At 66.1% G+C, this 14312-nt stretch overlaps 8 protein-coding genes and 1 non-coding gene across 9 annotated transcripts; 6 read left to right on the top strand and 3 right to left on the bottom strand.

Annotated features, from left to right (window-relative positions):
- Positions 1–7: 7 nt before the first annotated feature.
- Q8F55_002972 (uncharacterized protein) lies at positions 8–1118 on the bottom strand (the record flags this gene model as incomplete). Its single annotated transcript, XM_069351535.1, has 3 exons — positions 8–588; positions 631–977; positions 1018–1118. 3 exons carry the CDS (start codon positions 1116–1118, stop codon positions 8–10), a joined length of 1029 nt encoding a protein of 342 aa, XP_069211921.1.
- A 201-nt stretch (positions 1119–1319) lies between these two features.
- Positions 1320–1400, top strand: Q8F55_002971. Its single transcript has one exon. It is a non-coding gene; the product is annotated as a tRNA-Ser (tRNA).
- A 340-nt stretch (positions 1401–1740) lies between these two features.
- On the top strand, positions 1741–2904 carry Q8F55_002970 (uncharacterized protein; the record flags this gene model as incomplete). Its single annotated transcript, XM_069351534.1, has 3 exons — positions 1741–2077; positions 2179–2660; positions 2695–2904. The coding sequence occupies 3 exons, from the start codon at positions 1741–1743 to the stop codon at positions 2902–2904; spliced, it is 1029 nt and encodes a 342-aa protein (XP_069211920.1).
- Positions 2905–3990: 1086 nt separating this feature from the next.
- Positions 3991–6047, top strand: Q8F55_002969 (uncharacterized protein; the record flags this gene model as incomplete). The annotated part of the gene is made up of 9 exons (XM_069351533.1): positions 3991–4299; positions 4411–4463; positions 4522–4556; positions 4590–4674; positions 4707–4859; positions 4892–4948; positions 4982–5234; positions 5270–5795; positions 5830–6047. 9 exons carry the CDS (start codon positions 3991–3993, stop codon positions 6045–6047), a joined length of 1689 nt encoding a protein of 562 aa, XP_069211919.1.
- Positions 6048–6990: 943 nt separating this feature from the next.
- Q8F55_002968 (uncharacterized protein) lies at positions 6991–8295 on the top strand (the record flags this gene model as incomplete). The annotated part of the gene is made up of 3 exons (XM_069351532.1): positions 6991–7024; positions 7062–7237; positions 7276–8295. 3 exons carry the CDS (start codon positions 6991–6993, stop codon positions 8293–8295), a joined length of 1230 nt encoding a protein of 409 aa, XP_069211918.1.
- Positions 8296–9165: 870 nt separating this feature from the next.
- Q8F55_002967 (uncharacterized protein) lies at positions 9166–10274 on the top strand (the record flags this gene model as incomplete). Its single annotated transcript, XM_069351531.1, has 3 exons — positions 9166–9205; positions 9244–9455; positions 9492–10274. 3 exons carry the CDS (start codon positions 9166–9168, stop codon positions 10272–10274), a joined length of 1035 nt encoding a protein of 344 aa, XP_069211917.1.
- Positions 10275–10464: 190 nt separating this feature from the next.
- On the top strand, positions 10465–11584 carry Q8F55_002966 (uncharacterized protein; the record flags this gene model as incomplete). Its single annotated transcript, XM_069351530.1, has 3 exons — positions 10465–10519; positions 10594–10790; positions 10826–11584. 3 exons carry the CDS (start codon positions 10465–10467, stop codon positions 11582–11584), a joined length of 1011 nt encoding a protein of 336 aa, XP_069211916.1.
- A 95-nt stretch (positions 11585–11679) lies between these two features.
- On the bottom strand, positions 11680–12552 carry Q8F55_002965 (uncharacterized protein; the record flags this gene model as incomplete). The annotated part of the gene is made up of 1 exon (XM_069351529.1): positions 11680–12552. One exon carries the CDS (start codon positions 12550–12552, stop codon positions 11680–11682), a length of 873 nt encoding a protein of 290 aa, XP_069211915.1.
- Positions 12553–13241: 689 nt separating this feature from the next.
- Positions 13242–14224, bottom strand: Q8F55_002964 (uncharacterized protein; the record flags this gene model as incomplete). The annotated part of the gene is made up of 2 exons (XM_069351528.1): positions 13242–13489; positions 13525–14224. 2 exons carry the CDS (start codon positions 14222–14224, stop codon positions 13242–13244), a joined length of 948 nt encoding a protein of 315 aa, XP_069211914.1.
- Between the last annotated feature and the right edge of the window lie 88 nt (positions 14225–14312).

Below are 14312 nucleotides of genomic sequence, written 5' to 3'. Positions count from 1 at the left end.
CCACCCGCTACAGCTTGGACGGCTCGCCGACGACATCGCGCCGCAGCCTCACCTCTGCGCCGCGCGGCCCCCCGGCCTCAGACTTGACCAGCACCACCCTTGCGCCGTCCCCGCCCCGGCCCTGCCCCTCCAACTCGGGGCCGGCCTCCTCGAGCCCGATGACGAGGTACCCGTCCTCCCTGCGCACGGGGAGGACGTACGAGCAGATGACCTTGTCTGCCCAGGGGATTTTGCTGGTGGCGTCGTCGCCGGGCCCGGTCGGGACGGCGCGGATAAAGTCGAGCAGGCGTCGCCGTTGCGCCTCGGCGCTCCCCCCGCTCTCGCTCGTCGTGGCGAGCACGCCTGGCCCGGGGAAGAAGTCGGCCAGCAGCGCGAGGAGGAACGCCTGCGGCTCGTACACTATAATGTCGCCGCGCTTCGCCCGCTCGTACCACTCCCCGACTGGGGCCCACTCGGCGTCCGTGTGCTCGAGGCCGCCGTCGTGCGCCGCGTCGGCGTCGGCAGAGAGGAGGTACAGGTACATCTGGGCCGAGAAGCGCTTTGGCGCGTTGGGCGGGGTTATCCAGCGCGTGAGGGGGATGAGGTTGTCTGGGGGCGGTCAGCCAGGGTGCGATAGCAGGGCCGACGCACCGAGGTCGGGCTCGGCACCGATGCCGGCGAGAAAGTCGAGGAACTTAACCTTGTCCCCATGGATCGCCTTTCTCCCTGCCGTCCGCTCGGCGGGGGTCAGCTCGACGAGCGCGGCCTCGCCCCGCCGCTTGGCGAGCAGGATGCCGCTCTCCTCGAAAGTCTCGCGCACCGCGGCCAGGCGGTACGCCCTGCTGTCCGTGTGCCTGTCTGCGTCGTTTACCCCCGGCACGCTCTCGTGGAACTCGGACAGCGTGCCGCCGGGAAAGACGTGCGCCGACGCAAAGGCCGACGACGTGTTCACCCGGTGCAGGAGCAGCAGCTGGTTGCTGGGTGAGAGAAGCATGACGCTGGGCGTGAGCGGGGCAGGGGGGAGGCACTTGCCTCGACGAGGGGCGGGGGACTGGCGGGTCGGCAACCGGCTTGCGCAGGAACGGCCGGTCCTCGTCCAGCACGGGGAGGAAGGAGCGCGCTGCGGCTGACTTGGACATGTTGCGGCGGGGGTTGAGGAGGAGACCGAGGACCCGCGGCGCGCGAGTTGTCATGGAAGAGCAACGTCGAGAGCCCCCAGGGGACTCGGCTCGGCTCGATCTCGTCATGCGGCTCGGGCGTCTCCGACTGGCGGCAATGGCTGCGGTTGTTGCCGGGGAGCGCACGCTCATGACGAGCCAGGCTTGGTAACGTTTGTACAAGGCATTGTGGCGGAGTGGTTAACGCGGTTGACTCGAAATCAACTTCCTTCGGGAGCGCATGTTCGAATCATGTCAATGTCGAATACAATTATCCTTTTGGCGCCGCGTAGCGCAGCCTGCTTATGTCAAACCCGCCCGTCATTCGCCAACAAGCCAAGCCGCCACCGGGCCGGCCCCCACGCCTTGCCCTTGCTGCCCACGGGGAATCTTGCGCGGGGCGGAACAAGGGCCACAACAAAGCCGAAAGTCGGCTCTACTACAGCACTCTTTGCACCACGAGCTATGCTATGCATCCCGACACGTCGCGAGCAGTCTTGGTCTTGCTTTTGCTGTTGCTGTTGCTTTTGCTCTCTCCCTCCGGCCAGAGTGCGCCAGACGACAGCCAGCGCTAGCGCCAGCGACGACGACGACCGACGACGACATGCGGCTCCCCACCCCCGCTGCCGCCAGGCTCGTGTCCGCTCGCACGAGGACGGCCCCACGGCCGGCGGCATCGCTGCGCTCGGGCGCGCTGTGCTGCCGCTACCCCCCAAAGATTTCGGCCAGGCCAACGACGGCGCCCTCACGAGCGTTTTCGGCCACCGCGCCGCGGACATTCACGAGCTCGGCGCCGCCGCCGCCCGCACGCACGTACCGCTTCACCGACGACGACCTGGTCGACACGTACACGCAGCGGTGGGCGCGGGTCGACGTCGCGCGCGCGCCCGAGCTCGACGACGCAGAGTGGGGGCAGGCGGCGCGGGTGACGGTTACGCCGAGTGAGTGGGGGGCGGCGCGTCTCGGGGCAGCTGTCGGCTGCCACGATTGCCCAGGCCGCTTCTGCCCGGCGCCGGCCTTGGCGCATAGCTGACGGCCGCAGTCGTCTCGCAGGTGCTCCACTTCTGCATCGACCCGGGAGACGACCACGTCGCGTTCCCCTCCATGCGGCAGCGGCATGTCCCCGTCGCCGTGTTCCCTTCGTCCGAGAGAGTAGTGTACGAGCGCGCGGCCAACGTGGCGAGCTATAACGTGCCGGCCGGCACGACGGGGCTGGCGCTCAACCTGGCCTACTCGCACGACGCGCCGTGGCTCGCGCGCATGCTCGCCGCGCAGGTCGCGCCGCACGTCGACGCCGCGCTCGGCCACCTCGTGCTCAACCTCCGCCCGGGGTACGCGCCGGGCGGGCTGACGACGGTGCAGGGCGAGTACTACCGCGCGTGGCGGCGGGTGCTCGCGCACTGGCTGTACGACGGCATCGTGACGCGCCTGTGTGCCGAGACGGTCGTGACCGTGCTCGGGCTGGCGCGGCTCGACCCGACGCGCACGATCGAGACCGAGCTCGTGGACCAGGTGACCGAGCTGGTGGGTAGCTGGGACGGGGGAGGGCTGACGGCAGTGCCAAGAATCATACCTCGACGCCATTGACACCTGCGAGCGGGGCGAACCGCCGTTCTGGCTCGAGCTAGAGCACGAGCTCGACACGGCGCGGCGGGACGCAAAACTGAGAGAGCACCACAACCTCCCGCTCGAGCACTTGCGCATCTGGTCTCCGGGGCAGTACGAGGACGAGATTGGCAGCGAGGTGTTCGAGCTCACTGTGGGGTAGGGCGGGGGACTGGCATAATACTGTTGTACACTGACTAGGGCACTGCATTGCATGTGGAGCGGGCGTCGAGGGGCGGGGAGAACAATGGAGAGACGCTCACCACCCATGGGGCACCGGAACAGACGACGGCCAGCCGTGGCGCGTGGCGCGTCCTCGGGTGGAATGTTGCCCCCGGATTCCGCACGGCGGCCTGCGTCGATCGACGAGGCTGGCACTGCCACGAGCATACACCCGTGATAACGTCGCCAGATGGCAAGCAGTAGGCCCGACAAGCGAGCAGCAAGGCGACGAGAGCGAGATCTACCCGTTAGCTGCCGGCGGCGCACTGCCGGCCAGGGCACATCCCACGCAGTGTCGGCCACGGCATATCTCACGCATTCCGCCAACCCCACGGCACGCGCGCGCATACCAACACGACGTCACTCGCCGCCGGCAACAAGCTGCTCGCCGCGATAAACGACATGTTTCGACCAGCCCGTGCCTGGTGTAATCGCTCAGCTCGCAAGGACGGATAAAACGTCGCCAAGCTCGGCTAGGCCGCCACCCCGCCATCGTCTATACCTCGGCCTCTCTCGGCCTCTGTCTCGGACCCAGGCAAGCGAGGCCACAGGCGAGCGTGGCTGCTGCCTGCGGCGTGGCGTCGCGAGTGGGTGGGGGAGGGAGCGGAGGGAGCGGAGACCGGAATCGGTGCCGACCGATAGCTGGCTGGGGCGTCTAATCAAGGCTCTTGGGTCTTGCCAAGGTGTCGCAAATGGCGCGACCGTCGCGACCGGCACGAGCGACCGACCGCACCGCACCGCGCGCGACGGGCACTAACCTGCCCGCGTTCCTCTGAGTCAGCTGCTGCGCTGGGGCTGGCAGTATCCGTATCCCGAGCGCGCGAACAGCGCGCAGCGTGATAGCCAGGTCAGGCAGCCAGCCAAACAGAGGCGCTGGGGAGGCACTTCGACCCCTGCCCTCTGCACTGCTGTCTGAACGCCGGCTGCCCTGGCCCCTGCGAACAGGACGAGGGAAGATGATAAAAGGGAGACGAGTGGACCCCCACTCTCGACCCTTCGACACATCCCTTCCCCCCCCCCCACCACCATGTCCGACAAGCAACCGAGCGTCACGAACGTCGAGCCCGCCGCCGTGCCGTACGGTGGCAGCTTTACCCCCAGCAATACCGAGAAGGCGGCCTACACCGCCCATGTGCGCGAGATCACCGAGCAGTACCAGGACCAGGGCGAGGCGGCAAAGCTCGCAGAGCTGGGATACCAGCAGGAGGTGAAGCGCAACATGACCATGATTGGCGTGCTGGGCCTCAGCTTTGCCATCATGGCCGTGCCGCTCGGCGTGAGCCTCATGCTCGGCACGTTCCTCACCTGCGGCGGGCCCGTGACCATGGTGTATGGCGTGAGTTTGTCAAGATATGAGCTGCGGATGGTGTGATGGCTAGCCTCTGTGCGCTATCGGCCGGCCGCCGTTTGTTTCAGATGCGATCGGAATGCCCGCTCACACGCACAGTGGACATTCGTCTCCGGCGTGTCCATGTGCATGGCCAGCAGCCTGGCAGAGATGTGAGTGGCGGTGTGGCGCACGACCAACGCACGACCAACCGGCTGACCTGACCGCCAGCTGCTCAGTCTACCCGACCTCGGGCGGCGTGTACTGTGAGTGATGGCCCCGGCCGCCGCTCACCCCAGACTGGTCGGCCATGCTCTCGCCCCCCAAGTTCTCCCGCTTCGCGTCCTACCTCACCGGGTGGTTTGCAGTCGTGTCCAACTGGACGTGAGTGCCCAGCCGCGCGGCGCTGATCCCAGGCTGGCCGGCTCGATCGCGTTCGGCGGCAGCCAGCTCGTGCTCGCCGCCGTGACCCTCTTCCACGAGGACTACGTCCCGACTGCGTGGCAGACGCTGCTCGTGTACTGGGCGGCACTGGCCGTCGAGTTCGTTATCAACCTCTACGGCAATGAGTGGGTCAGGCCTCGCGCACCGCTGACCACAGCTACATTGACCGCCTTAACACGTTCGTGCTCTACTGGACTGGCACGTCGACCATCATGTGAGCTGCAAGCCGGGTCCCCACTCACCCCAGCATCATCGTCACCCTGCTCGCAAAGTCAGACCACTACCACTCGGGCAAGTTTGTCTTCTCCGAGTTTGCAAACAACTCGGGCTGGCCAGACGGATGGTCCTTCTTCGTCGGCCTCCTTTCCGCAGCCTACGTCCTCACGGGGTACGGAACAGTCTCGGCCCTGTGCGAGGAGGTGCACAACCCCGAGCGCGAGGTGCCGCGCGCCATGGTGCTGTCGGTCGCCGCGGCCTTCGTCACTGGCATCGTCTTGCTCGTGAGCCCCCCGCCTAGTGGCCCCGCTTACCCGAGATCCCCATCGCCGTCGTTCTCCCCCTCGACATTGAGGCCCTCCTCGCCGTACCTTCCGGCCAGCCCATGCCCCTCCTCTTCAAGATGGTGACTCACTCCGCCCCGGCCGCCATGGGCCTGCTGTCACTCGTGCTCGGCATCTGGGCGTTCGCGTCAGTCGGCTCGCTGACGACTGCCTCGCGCGCGACATGGGCTTTCTCCCGCGACGGCGGCATCCCCGGCTCCCAGTGGTGGAAGCGTGTCAACACGCGCCGTGGCGTCCCTGTCTGGTCACTGGCGCTCTCGACCGTCGTGTGCGGTCTCCTCGGATTGCTGTACTTAGGCTCGTCGGCCGCCTTCAACGCCTTCACGGGCGTGGCGACCATCTGCCTCGGCTGCTCGTACGCTTTCCCCATCCTCTGCTCGCTCCTCACCCGCCGCGAGCACATGAAGCGCGCGGCATACCCGCTCGGCAATACCCTCGGGTACACGGTCAACATCATCGCTGTGGTGTGGATCACGTTCTCCATCGTCCTCTTCAGCATGCGTAAGTTGTAGCCCAAGGGTCCCGCTCACCCCAGCCACGGCCATCCCCGTCACGGCCGAGACGACAAACTATGCCTCGGTCGTGTTCGTCGCATTTGCCGTCATCGCCGCGGGGTGGTACTTCGCCAACGCGCGCAAGCACTACGCCGGTCCACTCGTGTCCATCGTGCGTAGGGAGGAGGACGCTGAGTCGCGCAGGGCGTCGGCTGCCCCCTCGCGCGTCGCTTCCCGCGTCGAGCGTGATGCGGCCTAGTTTAGCGCGTGGGTTTGGGTTGCAAGTTGTCATTAGCAAAGCATCGGATGTGAAGTGTGCAGTTATTGTGCTGTATAGGGCGGGGGCTCGCGCGATGGCTTGTGCTGGGACGTGCTGCCCGCGGTACGGGTGCTGATGAACGCCAAGCTTGCCGGTCTCACATAATTAGTGACCATTGTGGATCTCCCGCTCGAGCTGCTGTCGTCGACCTTGGGTGTCTGCTCGCGCCGACATTCTGACCCAGTGGCAATGGGGCAAGCTGGAGAAACACGCTGGGTGCCGTACGAGTTTCAACGCGCGGGCGTCGTCGATGAAGAGCTTGCGGGGACGAGCGTTTCGAGCGCCATGGAGGGTTGGCTTGGGAATGGGGGATCCTGGTGGGAGAGGAGTGTGCCGCTCGACGAGGTTGGTGAGGGGCAAGTGAAGAAGAGGAATGGGGGAAAGAGCAAGCGGGGCGAGTGATTTGTTTTTGTCGGTGATCAGTGTGATGTCATTTGGCGAGTTGACGCGACGCGCCGTCGTCCTGTCTTCGTCGTCTTCCTCGTCTTCCTCCACCTTCCTCGTCTTCCTTATGCTCCCGCGGGCAGCTCTCCTGCGCCGTCTTTGACCACGGCCAGACTGGCGCGAGGGCAGGCAGGCAGGCATCATCTCGCCTTCCCTTCGCCTCCCTCTTCCTCTTCCTCTCCATTCACCATCACGATCAAGCTCGTCGTCGCCACCACCGTTCCAGAGTGACAACGTCTTCTACATACCTCCTCGACTCTCTTTCTCGTCATCATCAAGATCGTCGTCCTCTCTGCTCTCTCTGTGGCTCACTCGAGTCCTCCACTCACCGCTACTCACCTCATCACCTTGCCTCAGGTCATCCACCTTCCCTCACCTCACCCACGTACATCGCGCTCCCTCCACCCAGCGCCAGCTAGACACAAGCATTCCTTTCACCATGCTGCGGCAGGACACGTCGATACTCGGCAAGAGTGAGCACCGCTGGTGTACATGACGCTCACGCCCCAGTCGCCGTCAAGCTCACCATAGAGTACTCCAACGTCAAGCTGCTCTGGCCACCCCAGGAATTCGTCAAGGAGGAAGACAACATTGTGTCGTTCTCCGATGGCAGTACGTTTGGACTCGAGGAGGCCAAGTCTGTGCATGGCCGCGAGGTATTCGAGGTGTCCCACAACTTGAAGGAGGTACGTGATCTCTGCCTTGATTCGACTGACGTCCATAGAGAGACTTCATCAACACTTTTCCAGACTTCCTCGACCGGCAGCTGATCAAGGCATTCACAATCCAAGTCTCGCGCCACGTTCCTCGATACCGGTCGCACCTGTCCGACCGCAACACAGCTCTACTCCGGTACTGGCTTGAAGAGTTCACCGTTGGGGGCCACCCTCCAGGCGCGCACACCATTCGTGTGCGCGGTGATCTCGACAAGTGGGCGCTGGTGGACTTCCTCCGCAGCCAGCGCTCCAACGGCCTCCATGTGATCCAGACGGACGGAGGCAATGGCCGTGCCTCGTACATCCCCGGGCACTACCTCCAAGAGGTCGTCGAGGCGCTTGAAGCCTCAAACACCTCGCTCACCGTCTTTTGCGAGTTCCTCGATGACAAGCACCCCATCGACCGCACTGTCTACTCATGGCCGCGGAGCCACAAAACGATTCCGGCGCACGGCGACAACTGCCGCTGTTGGAAGACGATCAACCACTCGCAGGGCCGCACTCGGATTGTTCGTCGCCTCGATCAGGTCTTGGAGAGGAACAAGAAGCTCCACGGTCGCGTCCAGAAGGTGGTGGCCGACGTCCTGGTTCCGGCGCGTGTTCTCCTTTACGCTACCAACAAGAAGGTGGCGATGCAGTGGAAGTGGAACTGGCGTTGGTCCGCCGGGCTGTGGGATGATCGACAGTGGGTGGCGACCCGAGCGCCACCCAAGGTCGCACAGCCATCCGACAGCCTCCTGACCAAACTCCCCGCCGAAATCATCGAGCGCATCCTTGAGCTCACCACGGCCGCGCCCGATGACCTCACGCCCGAGCAGTGGCGCGGTCTCCTCAACTGTGTCCGTGACCGCGACGCGTTCCGGTCCCAGTCGCGGGCGACCCCGGGGTATGATGGCCACAGTCCGGAATTCGCGGTGACCATGGACGAGTGGATGCACAACGGCAAGCTCTGGTGGGACCGCGGTGTTCCCCCGGCCGAGACTCACCAGGCCAAGAGGCGCAAGCTTGCCGGCGGCGACTCACAGTAGGGACAAGAGACAAATGTGGAGGCATTCAAGGAGAAGTCGCACGAAACACGGCCAAACAACCAGTGAGTTGCTCCGTTCGAGTGGTGCACGTTGATTGACACTGCTTAGTTCGCATTGTGAAGTAGTAGCATGCATCGCCCGTTCAAAGTCCACGGCGCCTCCCAACGCCCTCCACGTGTGAGCCTGGGGGGGTGACCAGGCGCGCCAGGCGCGACCGGGCGCGACGGACGATCACCATCCACCTTTGTTTGGTCCCTCCGGCCGCCGCCGGCGATTACCCTGACGTCACCCAGCACTGTTTTCTGACGGACAATCTCGCGGCTGGCAGCTGACCTGCGTCGCGTGCTCGGCCGGTCTAGGTCCTGCGCGGTGCTGACGGCTTATCTTGGTGGGCTTGGTGGAGCTGCGACTTCGCTTGGGCCCTGTGGCGCGTGCTCCACTCACTTTCCAAACGTGTCCCCCCTCGCATTGCAATGCCGTCGGACTGACCGCTGCGGCCGGTCGTCGAGTCGAGGTCAGTGCATCGAGTCGACACGATACGCAAGGCAGCACAATCGTGCATGGCATGCGCACGAGGAGGGAGAGTAGGCAGAGTATGCAGTGCGAGGGATACGTGTGATCGGGGTATCCAGACGCCGATTCGCGCGACTCGGGCCGTTCCGCGCGTTGGCCGTGAATGGCGCCTGTTGGCACCTTATCGTGCGCGCTCCTCTCGGTGTGACGTCGCTCGGTCGCAACGACTCCGGGGGTTCAATTAAGGTGGGTTGGAGCAAGCAATAAAGTCAAGAATGCGAGGCAGACGTCAAGCGCATACACAGAACACCCCCCAACCTGATCCATTCTAGACCGACCCAACCCCCGCACACGACCATGGCTGCCACAAGAGGCCCGATCCCAGTCCGGTGTCAGCGTGAGTGATCAGATCATCACCAAGGCTAATGCCACCAGAGGACTGTTTCAACCTGTGCCTAACGCGCCAGACCGACAAATTTCAGTGGAGCAAGCGCGGCGTAGGCAAGGAGCCACAACGCGACCCCGACCCCGTCGCGCCGCTCAAGCTGCTCGCGCTCGAGTCTGCACGCCTGCTCGCCGACGAGGGCGAGAAGGAGTTCTGGCACCCCGGCCCGCCCATCCGCATCTTCACGGCGGGATGGAGCAGCGTGAGTGGCTAGCTTGCGAGCGTCGCTAACCCCCAGGTCGATGACTTTGAAGTTATCATGGAGCGGCTCAACGCATCGCGCATCGACCGCATCCTTATCAACCCGTCCAGACGGGCCCTCGAGTCGCTGTTCGACCGGCTTGCAGTGCCACAACTCCGCGTGCTCGACTTCACGGGCCACTACATCCCATACGAGGTGGTCCCCCACCTGGTCGACTTTCTGCGCTCGCCACGCTCCCACGGGCTCGAGTACCTCATCGTGCCGACGGCCAACCGCTCGCCACTAGCGCACGGCAGCGCCATTATCCAGGCGCTGCGCGAAGGCAACGTGACACTCAAGGTGGTGTGCGACCGCTCGTGCGGCTTCGAAGACTACCCGCCCGTCAACTGCACGTGTGCGCAGCGCCTCTTCCGCAAGCAGGAGCACTGCATGGTCGCGCGGCAGACGCGGGCTTTCAACGAGGTGCTCGACCGCAACAAGCACCTGACAGAAAAGGTGCGCCGCGGCGCGCTGTCGTCGCTCGTGACCGCGCGCATCCTGTACCACGCGCGGCCGGCATCGTCCCACTGCCCGATCATGGACCTCCCGGTCGAGGTGCTGCAGAACATTGCATGGTTTGCGTCGCACAGCCCCGAGCCTACGCTCTCCGAGGCGCAGTTCTTCAAGATCAACAAGCACGCGAGCGACCGCGACTCGCTGGGCACGATGGCGCGGATTTTCACCGAGGCGGCGGCCGAGGGCCCGCGCAAGCTGGAATCTGCACGCGACGAGTGGCTTGCGAACGGCGGGTTCTGGTGGGAGGGAGGCGCGCCAAAGTAGGCCTAGAGTGTGTATTGTTGTGCATGTTGTGCTATATGTATTGTATCTGCCAAGGCGAGTGGGTTGGTGGGCAAAGTGGAGGTTGGCCAGCCAGCCAGCTAAGCGAGACCTTGGCTTTCCTTTGGATGGGGATTGATCGCGGCGGCACGCAAACCCTCAACTCGTCAACCATCTCGCAGAGAATGACACAATGGCCAGCGCCGACGACAGCGACAGCGACGGGGACAGCGCGTCGTCCACGCACGGTAGGTGTGGTGGCGCGGCCGTGACCATGGCCGCGGCCGCGCCCAGCGGGCTGGAGCAGGCGCTCACGCCCCAGTGTACCACCTCTACCTCTCGGTGACGGCGCCGATCCGCGGGCTCGAGTGGGCGGGGCGCGGGCTCCCCCCAGCAGGCGAGGACGACGACCTCGCGCCGCTGTGGGACGCGCTCGGCGACACAGGGCACATTTGGGACCGATCGTCGAACTGGGTGCCGGCGCGGGCGAGCGTCGAGGCGGCCATCGACTGGACGAGCGTGAGCCCCGCTACTGGCGGCCGCTGACAGCCCAGCCAGGCGAACTCACACCCGTCCTCGCCGCCCTGCGTAGCTGCCGCGTCGCCAGCCTCAAGGTGTACAGCCAGGCCCCTCCCGAGCCGGCCGACGCGCTGCTCTCGGCCCTGCTCGCCCACCTGCCCCTCGATACGCGCGTGCTCCAGCTGCACGTCAACCTCTCCCTCGCGGCCGTGTTCGGGCTGCACTCGTTCCTCATGACCCCACCCGCACAGAGCATAGAGTACCTCGCGCTCGAGGGGTACGCGTTCAGCTCGCTCCTGCAGCACGATGTGCGGGGCCTGCGCGAGGCCAACGGCGCGCTCCGCCGCGTGTGCCATGAGGACCGGCACGTCCCGCGCTTCCTCTGGCCCGGGCCGTGCCTGTGCCACGTCGGGAGCCGGCTCGGCGCACGCATAACGCGCACAAACTTTGTGCGCTACCTCGAGGACAATGCCGAGGGCACCGAGGCGCTGCGGCGCGAGGTGCTCCGCCTGCTCGTCGCGGCGCGTGTCGTATTGAGGGGCAGGCCGGGAGGCGCCGCGGCGCCAGCGCACATCACCCGCCTCCCCCGCGAGCTCCAGCTGCACATCCTGCATCTCTCGGCTGGGCTGCCGCGCGCGCAGGCGGCCCGCGCGCTCGAGCACGCCGCCGACGGGGCGCGCTTCGCGGCCGTCGCGCGGGTTATGAGTACCGCGCGGCGGGACGGCGGGGTGCGCGCGCAGGCGAGCGCGTGGGCCGAGTGGCTGGGAAACGGCGGGTTCTGGGTCGGGGGCTAGGCGACAGGGAGGACTTGTAAGCATGTACTTTGGGCAACAACGAGCGTGTACATCGACTACGGGGGCTACGGACTGTCCTTCTATTGTTTCGGCGCTTAGGCGGACGGGTCGGCCGCCGGGTCGGGAGCGTCGCCCGACGACGACGAGTCGGAGGACGCGGCGTTGTCACCGCTGCTGCTGGGGTCGGCGGCCGGGTCGGGGGCGGAGTCGCTGCCCGAGCTGCTGTTGTCGGCGCTGTTGTCGGCGCTGTTGTCGGCGCTGTTGTCGGCGCTGTTGTCGGCGCTGTTGTCGCCGCTGTTGTCGCCGCTGTTGCCGTTGTTGTCACCGGCGTTGCTGGGGTCCGCGGCCGGGTCGGCAGCTGGCTCAGCAGCGGGCGTGGACGACGCTTCCGCCGCCGCGGTGGACGACGCCTCAGCGGGCGACGGGCTCGCCTCAGCCGCGGCGGGCTCCTGCGCCGCGTCGGCCCCGTCGGCGCCGTCCTCGCCGCTGTTGCCCTCACCGCCGACGTCCGCCGGGGCGCTGCTAGTCACAGCGGCGGGCGGGGCGTCCTTCGGCGCGTCGGCGGCGGGGGTCGGGGCGGGCTTAGGCGCGCTACTCTTCGTGTGCCACGACCACGGCCACCACCCGCCCCACCCGCCCCACCCCCACCCGCCGACGACGACAGTGTGCGGCCGCACGACGTCCTTGCACACCCACTTGTGCTCGGTCGTCTTGTCGTCGACCTTGTTTTGCGCCCAGTTGCACTCGCGGAACGTGGTCGTGTAGACCGAGGTCACGGGCGGCGGAGGGGGGCTGAAGGACGGGCGCACCCACGTCGGGCGGGTGTAAGTGTAGGTTACGGTCTTGACGACGGGGGGAGGAGGGGCACTGCCGCCGGCGGCGGCGGCGTCGCCCTCGCCCTCTTGCGGGAGGGGGGCGGCGTTGACGGCCAGGAGGGTGACGAGCGCGAGCGTGGTCTGCAGCTTCATTGTGGCTTGGGCTTGGGCTGGGTCAGAGACGTGAGAACAAGGCCAGCTTTTATACCGTGCCCAGAGGTCGCCACGAGCATGCCGCAGTCGTCGATGATGACTGGGCCAAGATCTCCGTTAGCCACACCACCCTCCCGTGCGCAGGCCTCTCGGCAGCGGGCTCTAAACGACCATGTCGGCGGCTGCGGGGCGGCGGGGCGACGGGGCGACGGCCGCACTTGACATATCGAGTAGGTGATTGTCGGTCACAGCGTAACTTACGAGCAGCGCAGCCGCAGCCGGCCGTCAGTGAGAAACGTGCACGACGGCTGGAGCGAGCGGGAACGGCGGATGACCTTACCACTGGAATGAGGAGCACATCGCAGCACCCCCCGCGCAGCCGTTTCGAGCCTGTTCGAGCCAGATTGAGCCAGTTTCATAATCAGCCACGCGGGCGGGAGCTTGAAACCGCAGATTATCGCGTAAGTTGAGCTCGTCGCCTGCGTCATTGTCCAGCCCCAGTCGTGTATGTCGTAAACGGGATTCGCTCGGCAGGCACGGTATAATGAACAGAAGACTGATGCATGGCGCTTCCGTGCCAGACGGGAACGAGTTACGAAGGTTGCAGAGTCGTGCGGGGGACAAGCTCACCCCGCCTGGAGACGGTGCGCAGTGCAGTGCGCAGCTGGGAGCGCAGCCTGGGCCCGCTCTCACGCATAGTAGGCACCGGGGGTGGGGCTGGCGCTGGGGGCGGCCGCGGCGGACTCTGAGACCGAGGCCGAGGCGGGGGCAGAGGCACCGGAGGCGGCTGGCTCGCTCGACGACGCGATGCCAAGAGCTGGCTGCGACGAGGGCGCCGACGAGCCCGACGCGGCGGCCGAAGCGGCACCAGCGCTGACTGGGAGCGGGGACGTGGCGTTCTGGCCGGCGCAGTGCGAGTTCTGCTTCGGGTGCTTGGCTGTGATGTCAGCGGGGTCGGTGGGTCTCACTTACACTTGTCGCCCTTGCTGGTCTTGTTGCCCTTGCTGGTCTTGTTGCCCTTGCGGCCGGTGCGGCTCTTGCCCTTGCCCTTGCCGTGGCCATGACCGCCGGGAGCACCCGTGGCATTGCCGTACGCCGGGGCAGTCACGTTGCCGTAGTCGCTGCCATGGGCGCCGCCGTTGTGCTTCTTAATGTGGACGCTGCGGGTGCCGAGAGTGCCAGTGTTGTACACGCTGGCCCAGTCGAACGTGGCCCAGTCGATCGAGGCAAAGTCGAGCGCGGCAAACGCAGTCCAGTTGACGTTGGCGTAGTCGGGCGTCTTGACCGTGGCGTTGGGGGTGGGGCTGGGGAGAAGGGGAGCCGTGTAGTTGCCGCCGGCGTCCTCCTCGCAGTCCTCGTACTCGGGCTCGTCGTCGTCGCAGTCGTCGTCGGTCGAGTTCGAGCCGGCGCTCCCCTCGTCGTCGTCGTCGCACCACGGGAGGGTGCCGTAGTCGCCAGCCGAGGTCGAGTTGACCGAACCCTCATAGCCAGCGCCAGCGCTGGTGCTGTTGGCGGCCGCGGCCTCGTACTGCGCCCACGCGTCGTCGCTGGCGTACGGCGCGGCAGTGATCGCCTGCGTGACAGACGCGTCCTGACGCGCCTCGAGGTGGTGCGGGGCGGCCGCCGAGAGCGCGAGCGCGGCGAGGAGGGCGAGGGTGTGCGCGGGGGTCATGGTGTAAACTTGATAGGAAACTAAGGAGTGTAGCGGTGGGAAGGGGACAGTAGCCAGTACTGCTGAGGAGAAGTGACTGAGGGAGGTG

This window comes from Vanrija albida (genome assembly GCF_041260175.1).
Source record: "Vanrija albida strain AlHP1 chromosome Unknown contig_2, whole genome shotgun sequence".
Taxonomy (NCBI): Eukaryota; Fungi; Basidiomycota; class Tremellomycetes; order Trichosporonales; family Trichosporonaceae; genus Vanrija; species Vanrija albida.
This window is presented reverse-complemented; position numbering and strand designations above follow the sequence as displayed.